Raw genomic sequence first — 15,905 nt, 5'->3', positions numbered from 1 at the left:
TAAACAAATCACAAATGTTTATAAACAAATCACAAATGTTTATAAACAAATCACAAATGTTTATAAACAAATCCCAAATCCCATGAGACTTGGTCCTACCCCCCCGACCATGAAACAAATCCCAAATGTTTATAAACAAATCCCAAAATGTTTATAAACAAATCACAAATGTTTATAAACAAATCACAAATGTTTATAAACAAATCACAAATGTTTATAAACAAATCCCATGAGACTTGGTCCTACCCCCCCGACCATGAGACTTACTACAGGTCAACTGGTAGTGGTCCTACCCCCAGTGCCGGTTCTAGGCCTTTTGAGGCCCTAGGCAAAACCCGACCGCGAGTATCACAGTGCCTGCTGTCGGCCGTTGAAAAACCTTGTTTTCACCAGAAACGACATTCATTGCACCGTTTTGGAGATACAGGCCTTTGAAAGCAACCCGTAGAGTGCAAGTGGATGTGCGCGCATCTTCAAAATTATGCTAACGATTTGATCGGATCAAAACATGGATTAAAGAATATAAAACCTGGAAAACTTATAGCCTACGATTAATTTAAGCCTACCGTTACTACGCTTCTGGCGAGATGCGTGCTAAGTGTATAGTTTACGGTAAATTAAATGTGGGCTTTTAATCTCTGCATAAGGATTTTAAGGATGTAAATATAAGTTTTAAAGGAGTAGTTCGCCCCCATAAATACTTTTTTTTAAATCAATTACACACCTCATGCACACACAATTACCTCCCCCAGCACCCTCCCCCAGCCAACCAGCACACACCCCCCCCCCCCCCCCCCGACACAGATGCTCGCGCGCACACACACACACACACACACACACACACACACACACACACACACACACACACACACACACCAAATCACGCCACTGATAGTTATCAGGAAAGGGCATCTTTGGAAGAAGCAGGCTTATGACAGTCAAAATGGGCAAAGGAAGTGAGAAGAATGTAATGTAATGCCATCTTAAATATTCATCATCTCTGTGCTTCCGAAACAAGGGAGAGACTCCCTTTGTGTTTGTGTTTTTGAGATAAAACTGAGAGATGGATTTTCATTGTGTTCCGTGTGTCAATCCACAATTTGCAAGACACTTCCACCTGCAGAATGTATTTGGTACTGCTATTCTAGAGATAACTAGACTTGTGTGCCAAATACTGTTCTGTTTCGGCTGTTATAGGCAGCTTGTCTGTGTGGAGGAGGAGGTACCACGTGTATCCTGATTAGTGAACATGAACTGTCAACCCTGTTATATTTGTTTCCTTGTAAAAAAATAATTGTAATTCAAATAAAGAACTAAAGTGTGTGTGTGTGTGTGTGTGTGTGTGTGTGTGTGTGTGTGTGTGTGTGTGCGTGTGTGTGTTTGTGTGCGCGTGTGTGCGATTGTACGTGCCTGCGTATAAAAAAAGCGATAGTAACCGATACTACTCCTGACCGCATTTAAAACCCTCCTGAAGTGTGACATCAAACCACCATGGCTCTTGATCGTTACACCTGGAGCTCTACCCGGCACCATGGGGAATCAGTCGTCTTCAGGAGAAGTTCACAGAGAGGAGAGTACCCTACAGCGTGCACACTAGACCCACCAACACTGCTGCCTGCTGCCCCAGCACCTCCTTTGAAAAAGTCTGCGGAACACGCATCGGTCTGAGCAGCCACCTGGCTATATGCACAGGCGAAAGACACAACCACAATAATCAACTCATAAACTTGGAGCAACATCATCGTCGTCAGTCGATGGACTGCCATAAAAGTAAGTGTGTGAGAGGATTTTTTTAAATAATTTTCTTATTCAAAGACAAAGACACACAAACACATAATGATGAATGCATGCATTAACACGCGTGTTTCATGTTTGTGTTTTGTCTTTAGAAAATCAATCTTGTGGACACGGTGGAGGCAGCCAAGAAGAAGCAATGTTGATGAGGTGGATGATGTCTCCGTTGCATTTGGCACTGAATGCGTGATGTGTAAATGTTCCTCCATGTCATTGTGACAAGTTGGCTGCGGAGTGGCTCAGCTATCCAGCTGTGCGACACGTCATTGGTAATTGGCAGTCACTTCAAAATAACGCTGACTGAGTGAGGAGCGTTCCCATTCTTTCTTTTTTTTTTGCGGCTTCTGCCTTTTATTTTATATTTTTCATAGAGGGACAGACAGTATAGGCTGACAGGAAATGGGGAGAGAGATGGGGGAGTGACTTGCAGTAAAGGCCGTCGGGATCGGGAGTCGAACCCACGGCACACTGCCAGACTGGATTACCAGCCAAGGTGCCTGGACCGCTGAGCCACGGCCCAGGCCAGAACGTTCCCATTCTTTAAAGAAGTTTGGGTGTTGGGATCTGGCTAGAGAGACTCTTATGAGGACCACGGCAGCTCAACAAAGTAGTACAGCTGCGGTGAAGTGTTTGTGAGTTGATGGAGACATCACTTCACGGTGAAGTGTTTGTGAGTTGATGGAGACATCACTTCACGGATAAGGCAGCATTGCTGCCACAAACCGAACTGTTCAAACAAGCACATGACTTGCTGTGCATCGTGTCGCCAACATGTCGAGCCAGTAAAATCGTGAGTATATCTTGTAAGGTATTATATCCAAATTCTAGCTTTACCATGGGACTGTCAAAGCTCTTGTGTTTGTATAAACCCGGATGCAAAATAGGGATGCCCTACTGTAGGATATGAGTTAAGGTGTAGTAAATCAGATTGCATTGTCATTCAATAATGCCCAATCATGAGAATAAGAACTTAAATAATATTATAAAACCTGATTTATGGATACCATGCAACACTGTTTAAAAAAGGGGTTGCATGGTGGTTGTTTTCAAACAAAATACTGCTGAATTAAAGTTTTAAATACATTCTACTGTATAATCTCCCTGCGACATACAGTACTAGCATCATGTCCAGGGGGTGTACTTGTACATCAAGCTACAGTATAGCCTCTTGCAGGGCCACAACGGAAGATGGCTGAGATTGGCATGCCTCTCAAAATGCTACTAATGAAACGGTGGATCCATCTGACATCCATTGCCCATGGGCCGGGGTGGGCAACTTTGACGATGGTGAGGGCCACTATATTTCCACACTCACTCCAGAGGGCCACATTGCATATTACTGTCCTAGCAAAAATAGTCGATCTACAAGCTCAAAACGCGTCGCTATTTTTTAGCTATTATTTGAATTGAAATCCTGAATATTTTTTTGCTTTTTGTTATTGAGATCTTGAAAAGTAACATTTTTATTTAATTTCAAATGCATTTAGTTATAGTTATGTTAACTTTATGAACTAAATACAAATACATTGGACATAAAAAAGACAATAACCTTTTAACATTAGTAATTAGCAGAAATCAATAATATACCAACGTTCGGATATTAACCTGCGGGCCGCATTGAGTGATGGTGGGGACGCATGTGGCCCCCGGGCCGCCAGCTGCCCATGTATGCACTAGTGCACTCGCTTTGGAAGCAGATTGTTTGGCTGGTAGGTGTTGCTCATGCTGCTTGCAACATTGCCAGGGAGCGTCGCCATTCAGCGCTACCGATTGGTTGGCACCTCAGAAGTGCTACTTGTATGCATGCATAGTAGAGAACTGCTCATCTGATCAACACTGCATTCCCCTTGGGTACTCGGCAATGCACCAGCTACCAGTGTACGGTTCAATATATGCGAAGGACAGACAGACAGACAGACAGACAGACAGACAGACAGACAGAGAGAGTCCTTGAATGTAGATAGACTACAGTACATATATGGCATATAAGCTGTTTAGGAGTGTATGCCCATTTGGAACACGCACACATTTGGAATGGGTCGTTTGCTTGGCTCCCAGAGTTGTTGCATGCCGTTAGGTCAGTGGCACATTCGGAGCAGGAGCAGGCCGATGGAAGGGTGCAGGCTTGCAGTGTTGAACAGCTCATCCAATCTACTTCACACTGACATACTGCACTCCCTGGGGTCCTCGGTAATACACCTGCTGTGTGAAGTCGATCGGATGACTGGTTCTGGTTATATATGCGAAAGACAGTCAGACATGTGCCTGTTTGGAACGGGCTGCATGCCCTTCAGAGTGTGTGGCCATTCAGAGCAGGAAAGACGAAGTTTGTAGTCCTATTCAATTCAATTCCTAAAAGTCCTAAAACCCAGAAACAAGTGTACATAGTGTTCCCATAGATTAGAATCCCTTCAGATTTTTGCCTAATAATACGTCTATTGCTTGGCCCCCAGAAGCGCTGCTTACTTTATGGAGAATGGCCCATCTTCTCTACTATAATTGAAGCCAGGCCCCAGCCAGCCCGTATACGTGTGGACTACAAACTCATAGCACACCAGTTGTCCATAACTTCAATTATCTTCAAACTATCTTCAAAAAAGAAACCATCTACTTTTCTACTTCTATGTATCTCATTCTCCACTTCTAAATGTTTGCCATTTTCTCCCACATTTAGTCCTGTAGGCGGCGTGCTTGCGCACACATGGTTTTTCATTTACTTTAATCTGGGAACCCGTTGACAAAACAAAGGAAAAACGGCGTGAGTCAACAGTCTGTCTCGAGAGAAACCCATGAGCATCCTGGGATCAATACCATTTTTGCGTTTCTGGTCTGTGAGCAAAGGCTGCTGAAGGAGCGCTAAAATGGTGAAACGTGCCGGTGAAGCGTAAAATGTCGTCAGTTTACAGCTGACTAGTATACTGCAATCTAATTTATATGCACAGCCTCTATAATGTCACAATATGTGTGCCATTATGTGTGTGAACTGGCTAAACAAATGGACTTTAAATAAATTATGAAGGAAAATGGCTATATGCGCATCTTTGTGGAGCTGCACTGTGTGTGATTGGGTCGCCTGCCTGCCTGCGTGTGTCTCACTAACATTACATTACAGGACAGAGAGCATACCACATGCATTAGCCTGACAACACTGGACACCTTTTTATAGGGTTAGTGAATTTATTTATTTTATATTTTATGTACATTTATTTTTTAGAAATGAGGGGCCTTAGTTATAGTACATTTAAGGCCCAATATTTATAGTTTCAAATTATTATAAAACCTGTATAATAGTATATCCACTTCAAGGACACTGCAGTGCACACCTACGTATACAGCACATTTTTGGTTAAGATTGCAGGAGTGCTCCGTTTTGAACAAAATGGCTCAAATCTTGAACACAGCGTGCACTTTCCCTGACATTTGGCACACACATTTCCCACTATAGGCCAGAAGAAATACCACTTGAAATGTTGGGGAACAGCCTGCATGTAAAACGTCTTTTGAGCGGTGCACAACACTCCAATGACTGGCTATGTGTGTCCCTACAGTATGTCCCTTGTCTGTCTGTTTGGGGTATGAACAGCTGCAATACCGCTGGGTGACCTAAAGTGTGGCACTGTTGAGCAGCCCACTGAGCACTATAACAATAAAACTATAACTAACAATAACACTGTAGCCTATATACTGTACAGTAACTATTTACAACAAAAGTATAGTTGCACCGCTCAGTTCACATGGGTGTGATTTTTTTTTATATTATTCATTCAGATATTATCCAAATTTAAGAAAGTCCCACACATGATCTCTATAGTCATCTTATCAAGACAGATCTGTTAGATTTTTCATATTCCACTCTAATTGGCTAATTGACATCTAAAGTTTGGTAAAACTGGGGGACATGTAGGCTATACTTTAAAACAATCTACTATACATTTTGGAGAACAGATGATGGTGGTAGAGTGGGGTGGGGTATATATATATTCAGCCATGTATTCCCTTACCCGACCCCCCACACACACACACACACACACACACACACACACGTTTCTAATACAATTTACAAGAAAGTAAACTTAGAAACTTACCGAAGCAAGAGTTGATGAAACCATACCAACTACAGCCCATGGCACCCAGCAGCCACTTTTTCCGAATACTGGAGGCAAAGCTGAGCGTGGTCCCGAACATACACACCAACATGTCACTGACACTTATGTTCAGCAGGAGCATGTTGACCGGTGTGCGCAGCGTCTTAAATTTACAAAACAGAAGCAGCACTATGAAGTTATTGAGAAAACCGAATGTCATGATTAAGCCCAGCATCACGGACAGCACTACGAACCCAGCCGGAGAGATCGATCCTCCGTACTTCATTTGCATGTCGTCCCGCCATTCCCGGCCATCACTTACATTGAAGCTGTTGTTCAGATCAGCCGGTCTGAAAACATCCTGCAATCCTTCATTCATTAGAAATGTCTTTGTCTTTGCTCTGCAGGCTGTTAAGTTTTGGCGGCGTGTTGGCTGCATGCGCGCACTGCGTCCACGCTACTGTAGGCTACTTTCATCGTCCAGATCATGCAGTCTGTTCCCGGCTCGTAGTGATTCTGACTGTGTCGCTTATACTTTTCAAGTCTTTATCCATGCTTCTTCGCACCCCAGCAACATGCAACCTGCTTTTCAGATGTAGATGTTGACCATTGAACAATCCCTACTCACGTTGCGATCATGCTGCTGGCATCTCCTCCCAGTTGATACAAAACACAATGAAGCCATTGCAAACACAGGCGTGTATTTATTACTTGGTTACTCGATTATTCGAAATGGTTAAAGGCAATCCTGGAGAAGGCTACGCGGCGCTTCTCTCTGTACCCGTCGCGTAACGGCGCGCGCGTAAGCTTCAGCATCTCCAATGTACAGCCACAAAAATCCAACGGATGATATAGACTATAGAGCGATCCTCATTGGAAGTGCCCACCACAGGCACAGCACACCAGCCTGCCGTCTGTATCATGACTTGTTGTTTTCTTTGTTGACGCTTTGTTGATCGCCTTGACTTGATTACAATCAATCATTGCAGGAATCTTACATTAATAATACCACTTCTTTGTTCGACAAGGTATATTGGAACTTTAAGTGTCAACTCAAGAACGGTCCGACCGCGTGTCACGTTCTCCAATCTCTCCAACAACCTTTCATTGCATCATAGGCCTACTGGCCCTACTCAATTCTGAAACTAGTCTTAGTGACAACATTGTGCAAAAGAGTGCGTTCTATTATCAAGCAAGCTTTTATGGACAACCCTTACGTCACGAGAGAGCAAGCGATAGCGCGCGCGAGAGAGAGTGAGCAATAGGCTATGGTGCTATAAAAAAGACTAGAAACCATATTATTCCAAGTTTGAGTCCTCATACATATTGGTAATGTGCCCTTTATTGAGTCACAGTGATACATTCACTAATAATCAATGTGTAAGGAGTATCATTCCAAGGGATATTGTTTCCCAACCTGCAACAGTTTTCTATTGGAATAATTTGAGTGGAAAAACACTCTTGCCAAGAATATGTCTCATTAAAAGGATCCCTCATGAGTCATGACTCATGACTCATGAGGGATCCCCCCATGTCTTATGGATGTCTTATTAATGAGTCATGACTATAAAGACAAATATGCCTTAAAACATACTTGCCCTCTACAACTAAAATAAAATAATAAAAACACCTTAAATATTAAGAATCTTTCACTCAATTGACCATTTGCAGACCGCGGCCATGCATGTTTCCATCAGAGTTTGGAAGCACTCGTTTTCTGTAAAGCAATGTCCTGCTGCCTCTTGCATTATCTGCTAAATTCTGCTAATTCAAAACAGGTGGTATAGAGTGATATCTAACGAGCACTTCCAAACTCCAGCACTTAGAAAAATAATCACCTGCAAGGACACTCACACATATAACATGTGGATTTTTATGAAACAAACAAACACTTTGAGGATAGAAAGAGAATAATTCAATTAAGCTTTCAGTGCGCAGCTGCAAATTTGAGTTTCATGTGGTTTAATACAATCAGATAGGACTTTTCTGTTTGGATGAATGGGCTGCCATTGGAAGTGGCACCTAGGTATATAGCACCTTGCCATTAACTTATATGGTACTGTAAGATGGCCGCGGTCTGCATATGGAGAATAGGAACTGCTCCTGTTGCAAGTTGATGATGTCATATGCCCAATTATGGTCTAGCCCAGTGGTTCCCAAACTGTGGTGCGTGTACCCCTTGTGGTGCGTGAGTACCTTCTGGGGTTGCACGACATGAAATGTCTAATGGTGGTGCTATGGTTTTATTTTAAATATATTAACATATTATGCCAATATATGGAAACTATATAGCATATAGCCTATATGCTGCATATATTATGCCATATTCAGGTTAATATATGCATGTGGATAAAAAGGAAATATATGTCCTATATTCCATGTGTGTGTGTGTGTGTGTGGGGGGGGGGTGCATCAGCTAGGTCGGGAGGTAACAGGGGGTGCATGGCCAAAAAGGTTTGGGAACCGCTGGATAGCCCTATATGGAATGCATTATGCTATAAAAACAACATAATACTTCCTAAGGTTAATATGAGCATCAAAGCAATATTGTAAATACTTTTTATTAGCATGTGCATTCCATATATTCCATAGGGCTGGACCACACATTGATATATGACATCATCAACTTGCGACAGGAGCAGTTTTTGCGAACGCAGTGATTGCGAACGCAGTGAGCACTTACTATGAGACCTAGCAGATCATGTCTGTGTGTGTGTGTGTGTGTGTGTGCGTGTGTGTGTGTGTGTGTGTGTGTGTGTGTGTGTGTGTGTGTGTGTGTGTGTGTGTGTGTGTCTGTCTGTGTGTCTGTCTGTCTGTCCCGCTATCCAAATATGGAGTGTGTTGCATCAGCAATCACTCAGCTCCATATATGGGCACAAAAGGGGCCAGGTCCACTCAGCTCCATATATGGGCACAAAAGGGGCCAGGTCCACATATACAGTAACAGCGGGACAGACACACAGACAGACAGACAGACAGACATGATCTGCAGGGTCTCAGCTGCGTTCGCTTCCCGCGTTTGCGCGTCTTACTGGTATTGAGTGAAAGATTATTTATTTATGACTTTGAAATTATAGAGGGCATGTATAATGTTTTAAGTCTTTAAGACAGCTTGTCTTATTAGCCAGGGATCCTTTTAACTTATACACCTAAGGTAGAGAGGTTACTTTCAAATTAGGCTATATCCTGTCAAGACCAATCTTATAAAATATACTATTGATTGTTGAAATGTTGATGAAACAATATAGTCTATACTTGCCAGCCCATAGAGCCCCATTGTGAACCCAGACATGTTGAGTACACTATATGGCCGTTTTTTGAGCAAAACGAACCCCCGAAATGTTGATGTTTTTTCCTTGTTAATGATATGGTCACATATTATGCCAATGATGAAATTTGCAACATATGCAAGTTAGCATCCGGCAGTTTGTATACATGCTGGGGACCCATACTCAACATTTCTATCTTATTTATTTTGGGATTGTATACTATATGGGTTGATCTTAATGATTCCATAAGTTCCTAAATTTAGTCCCCCCCCACCCCCTTTTCCCCTTACTCTATATTTCTTTATATGATGATTTCCTGTTTTTTGTTATAGAAGTGTATATTTGTATGTCTCAAAATGTTCTGATGAATTGAAAATGGTGGACCCTGACCCAAGTGTAATGCTTTATCATCGTCCACAAACAGTAACAGTTTTTGTATTGCCCATTACGCATACTGTTATTTTTCAATCAATCAATCAAATTAAAAAAAGTTTGTAATAACTTTGTTAAATAACATTCTGCATTCATAGGAATTATCTAACGACTTACTATTCAGAGATAAAACTACACTGAGGACTACTAATCAATAGGCGTAGCTACAGTATGCACACACACACACACACACACACACACACACACACACACACACACATTAAAAGCAAAGAGAAATTACATACATCAAATGCTATTGCCTTTGTGTGTGGATCAAGCATTTAAAAAGAGCTCAGAAGGCGTGATATTGGAATTGGCATAGCTTGCAGCTTGTAAGCCCAAGCCAGAGGAACTCAGGCACTCAGCCAAGCCAAATTCATACTGTATTTCAAAGTACTTGTTACAGGAAAGCCTTCTCGTAATTTTTCCTTTGTTTTCCCTCTTCCTCTGAATCGTCTTCTTAATTTGATCTTTTGTCTAAAAATAGTATATAGGGATGGCTGGTATCAATGGGCTAGTGGGGCTAAGCCCTCCCTATCTTTTGGAGTAAAGATGAGAGAAATTATTATTAAAGTGTTTTAGAAGAGATACTTTTATATGCTGATAGCATCAAATAGATGCAACATAAAATAGTTACAGGAAAGACACAATGTCAAAATGGGCTGATTTATTACAGGGGAAAAACATGTTTCAACTTTAGAGAGATTTCACTGTGCACAGGACTGAATGAATGCCATTTCAACTTTAGAGCGATTCCACTACACAGGACTGAATGAATGCCATTTCAACTTTAGAGAGATTCCACTACACGGCTGAATGAATGCCATTTCAACTTTAGAGAGATTTCACTACATATAGGACTGAATGAATGCCATTTCAACTTTAGAGAGATTCCACTACACAGGGCTGAATGAATGGCATTTCAACTTTAGAGAGATTTCACTACATATAGGACTGAATGAATGCCATTTCAACTTTAGAGAGATTCCACTACACAGGGCTGAATGAATGGCATTTCAACTTTAGAGAGATTCCACTACACGGGACGGAATTAATGCACTGACGTTTATTACGAGAAGGGGATTACATTGAGAATGAATCAATGAATGAATGGAACATGATAAAGTCGAGAATGAATGCAGTCGTATTGGCATGACGTCAGGTGCTTTGGCGCAGGCCCCAGCGGAGGCTCTGATAGGGAGCCTCGAATCGGATCCTGCCTGATGGAAGGCAGGGGCTCCGGAGCCCTCCCTGTGGGGTCGTCCACGGTCCTGGTGGTGCCTGCTGCTGGGCGGTGGCGGGGAGGTGGCGGGTTGACCTGAACGGAAGGCATACTGTAGGTGAGACAAGGAAGTAGGAGGCACCCTTTTAAGGGGCCCAGACGTGAGATGCGCTGACCTGGTTGGAGCAGGGCCGAGGGTCGATTAGGGGAACTGAGTTGGGTGGTGGCTGTTCATTCCACCTCTCAGTTGAACTTTCGTTTATAACTTACATTTTTTTCCCTTCGTTTGGTATACTTTATTATATTTACAGTTTGCTAATAAACACAGTGGTACGATTTCAGTTCACAACGAACACATGATTCACTCATGACTTGTTTCAGCTGTTTCAATTAATTTCAGCATGATCAATGATCAACAGTAATGAATGAATGTCTATTGTGGCGTAATTGTGGCGGTCACTTATTCACGTACCATTCATTGCATGAGGAAGGTGTTTTAAGAACTCCACGACATCATGAAAAGTAGACAGTGTCCTTTTTGCTTTGCCATGTCAACCAACATGTCACGATGCAGTGTCAGCATGACACTGTCAATTTCTAAATCCTTCCCATAGAACTGCACTATATGCTTTTGCAGTCGTCCTTCCCTACAAGAAAGTAATCTGCATCTTGCTTGTGCTTGCTTGTTTGTGCACCGTTGCCGAAGCACTAAGGCCCAATTCCAATATGCTCCCTTGCTGACTCAATGAGCCCTCACTGACTTAGGTGTGCGTTCATGTGAAGTCTGCGAGGGCTTGTGGGCTGTCCCATTTGAAATCGGTAAGTCAGTCAGTGTTTACACACTTGGGCAGACAGGCGCGGACGTTTTCCGCTGTCTGCTGGCGTCTTTTCCGGGTTTTTAGACAGCTGGTGGATGGAAAAGAAGGATACTAAGATACTATATATTGAATAATAATAATAAGGGAAACATGATGAGAAATGACTAATGAGCAAAGTAAAAGAATATGGAAATGCAATTTATAATCAATACTATTACAACCCCTATCACACAGGTTGCGGCGGTGGCTCAGGGGTAGAGTGGCTGGATGGCAACCAGTTCAAACCCGTGCTCCCCCATGAGCCACCGTCAAAGTGTCCTTGAGCAAGACACTGAACCCCTAATTGCTCCCGATGTGCTAGTTGGTGCCTTGCATGGTCTCTCCGCTGTCATGTGTGTGTGAATGTGTGAATGTAATGCACAATCTCTGTAAAGCGCCTTGGATAAAGGTGCTATATAAATGCACCATTTATACACAGGAAAGTGTATTTACAAAACTAATAATAAAAAGATCAGCTTAAATACTAAGACATAATATTAATAGGCTAAGCAGAGATGGACATGAAAACTTGCATATTTCTGTATTCTGGGTTATCTAATGCTAAAATCTGCTGATGCCTGCCTGATGTATGACTATATGCAGTTTTGTTTTGTGAAGTTACTCTTCAAATAGGGTAGGCATAATGAAGCCTCGGCTTCACCCTACACCTTTTTGGTTACATATATGTTTAAAGCACTGGCTGTGAATAAGGACAGTTCTTTTTAAGTGTCATGAATGGCGGCGGACGCATCTTCTCATCTTCAAAGTGCTGTGAGTGCTGTCCCATTCCTTTTACAACAATTTGGAGCCCTTGCAGCCTCTCACGCTCAAGCACTAAAGTCAATGAGGCTTCAGAGCTCAGGGCTTGAGGGAGGCAATTGAAATTGGGCCTCAATTTGCAGTTCTGATGCTGTGTCCATGATGCATGATTTGTGATCGCACTGAAATGGTTGCCACACCACGCCCCCCGAGATGCAGCTAGAGTCCAGACACCGTAGACACGAGACACGTACGTATAATAATAACGTGCATCCTTAAAACTGCTTTATAAATAAAAGTTTGAATTGGATAGAGATGGCCGTCATGCTTTTGTACGCAAACTTAGAAGTTAATTCCGTTCAGTTCACGGGGCCCTTTAGGCAAAATGTAATTTTTTTAATTATGCATGTGACGTGTCAAACTATAGGGGTTTTCATGATTCTGAATCCATTGCAAGCATTCGTTTTGCACGAAAAAAACTCCTTGAGCTAAATTCGGCCATAGCCACTTGCCCAAATGTGACTTCATCAGTGACGACGGCTATGGCTATGCTTTTTCTTTCTTTTCTTTTCTTTTCTTATGTATATTTGAAAATGTGGCCCATTTGGTATTAAATAGGTCTAGAAATGTGCAGATAACCTATACTTAAACTCTATGTTTGTTTGAGAACTGAGAAATCAATGTTGCACATTAAGCTAATCTAAGGTGACACCCCAAAATAATGTTGTAAGTATATAGGCCTACATATTATCACATTAATACATTGTTATAATTAACTACCATGCATCTACCATGTTAGAGAGCAACATTAACTGCATGTTAATTAATTGTGTAAGTCAAGAGGGCTATAAATAATACAAGTGATTGTAAATCGGTGTCTCTTCTACAAGCGTGTGTGTGTGTGTGTGTGTGTGTGCGCGCGTGTGTGTGTGTGTGTGAGAGAGAGTGTGTGGGTGTGCGTGTGTGTGTGCGTGTGATGTGTGCAGGACCGGTCTATGTGAATGTAAATAGGGAAAATTAAATAACATTGGACATGTTCCCATATTCAACATTATTAATAAATAGTTAAAATAGCTTTTGCCATCACTTTTCAACTCATTCACTCACACACACACGCATTGTCTTGCATGTGGAAAATTACCCAAATTCGTGAGGGTTATGAATGAACCATTGTATACACGGCGATTCGGCGAATGTACACGCAATTTGACAGACGACAGTTTTGCCTAAACAAACGTATACTCGCTCTTAGGAATAAGACAATAATCGATTGAGGTTGGATTTATCGCAGCAGTGATTATTTGCCAAGTAAAAAAAAGTGATGGGGATGTGTCATGCGTGTACCGTTTTGATTATTACAGGCTAGTAGCGGCAGGGCAGGATGCTTAATCGAGCTAGGAATGGTCGCTCGTCTTGTTTGTAGTACCAATACCTCGGCCCAGCAGAGAAGAAACTATACTCTAACGTGCGCGTCTCTCCGTGGATAAGATGAACGTTCGTTTGGTTGCGAGTTACTTTACTACTACAACCCCGGAACTCGCATGTTTTATTGTTTGGTGTGCAAACAATTATGAACGGCAATAAAACACCCAGCTGTCACTGCTAGAGAGCTAGCCGCTAATGTGTTGGTTGTCAGTCGCTCGGCATTGTGGTTTCCGAATGGACTATTGCGTTATCGGACTGCGTTAACGATGACTAATGGGTTGCAGTCAGAGCTCTGCACAGTATAGCTACCGTACCGTCTGTGAACATAATGGCACTTATAAACAAACACTAAGTTGATGGCGAGTTGCTAACGTTAGCACAACAGTGCTGTACTACTACTACTAGCCACCTGATCAGATTGCTACCTGTGTAGCGCTAGCCACGTATGACTGTGACTGCCTCTGTCCACTGTGTTGACGTAGCAGCCGCGGCTAGCTTGCATGTCTTGTCTGCAGCTTGTTGTTGTTGCATTTTTTTTCATTGACTTCATACACTATTATTAATAAATCAAGATAATCTTAAACGGTGACGAATGAACCCTGCCCTGGACATGACTGAGGAGGAGGCGGGTGGTTCTAGACTGTAAATGTAGAGGATGAAGCGGATCGTCTGGATGCTATCAGGATTAAACAGAAGAATGATGAAGCTCCTCGTCGCCCTCGCATTGATTGCCTACATTGCCTGTAAGTATACATTTCGAGAGTGACAGTACGGCCCATTCATGGAGCTTTAACAGTTCAAACCCTCTTAATTGAAAGTCAGTTATGACAGTTGAGCTATTCTGGGGTAATATGATGAGTATACATGACAAACATGGTTATCGAGGGTAGATATAGATTTCACTTTTAATTGGAGATTGTGATAATGTGTGTGTGTGTGTGTGTGTGTGTGTGTGTGTGTGTGTGAACAATATCACAAAGTTTTGAAATGTTTGTATGTTTCTGTAACAGCTCCTTGGCAAAAACGTTTATCCATTTGGGGCCTGTTTATTCCCCTAAATTGTGCCCCTGACCCATGCCCCCATTTGTAAGGGGCACGTGCAATTATGGGATGAGCAGCACAGCTGAGCTGAGTAGGTTGTGTTACAGTGTTCTTCTTTGCCAGTTACAAACGGCTTTTTAAAGTGTGCCCCATGCCCCCATTTGTAAGTGGCATGTGCAATTATGGGATGAGCAGCACAGCTGAGTAGGTTGTGTTACAGTGTTCTTCTTTGCCAGTTACAATCTGCTGATCTACTCTTGTTGTGAGCGTCTAGTACCCCCAGGTGCTCACAATCAGGTGCCTGAATGGCACCTATATATGATATTAGCCGCATTTGGCAACACTAGATTTCCTTATTCTTTTATTTTTTATATATGTTGAATCTGGAGTTGCAACACCAACCATTGACAGCCCATACATCCAAACAGAAAGAAATGTCCTACGTGATTGTATGAATCAACATGAAACTCACCAACATTGCAGCTGTAACGAAAGCTTGAATTATTCTTTCTATCTGCAAAGTTTTTGTTTCACCGTAGACATGTCATGAGTTACTTTCTGTCAATAAATTCCTGCAGGTGATAAATAAGTGTTTGAGTTTGGAAGCGCTCGTTGGAAATCACTCAATGGCCCTGCGTACAACCCGTTTTGAAATCATAATGCAGGAGGCAGCAGCACGTTGCGTTATTGAAAACGAGCGCTTCCAAACTTCAACACTTGGAAAAATGTTCACCTGCACACAGTGCACAGGATTTCTTTACAGAAAGCTGGCCTGGACTGCTGTCCTACTCCTAGCGGTCCGGGCACCTAGGCATGGAAGGCTCCAATGTAGCCTGACGGGTTTGAGTCCCGATCCCGACGGCCTTTGCTGCGTGTCACCCCACCTCTCTATCCTCATTTCACGTCTAACTTACTGTATGTTGTGATATAGCTGCATAAGCATATTGATTGAATGATAACCATGACATGATGATTGTCTACCACTGTATCAGAGTGACTGACTGTACGTACAATATGATAC

The 15,905-nt window shown here is 42.4% G+C and overlaps 1 protein-coding gene across 1 annotated transcript in view; it reads left to right on the top strand.

The window, feature by feature from the left end:
- Positions 1–13,612: 13,612 nt before the first annotated feature.
- Positions 13,613–15,905, top strand: part of uxs1 (UDP-glucuronate decarboxylase 1) — a 60,131-nt gene continuing 57,838 nt past the window's right edge. Inside the window, exon 1 of the mRNA XM_080786539.1 lies at positions 13,613–14,586. Coding sequence (XP_080642665.1) covers positions 14,499–14,586 — 88 coding nt within the window. The 5' untranslated portion in view covers positions 13,613–14,498. The remainder of the gene's footprint in view (positions 14,587–15,905) is intronic.

The sequence above is a fragment of the Protomyctophum bolini genome (assembly GCF_963924005.1).
Source record: "Protomyctophum bolini genome assembly, chromosome: 16".
NCBI lineage: Eukaryota > Metazoa > Chordata > Actinopteri > Myctophiformes > Myctophidae > Protomyctophum > Protomyctophum bolini.
This window is presented reverse-complemented; position numbering and strand designations above follow the sequence as displayed.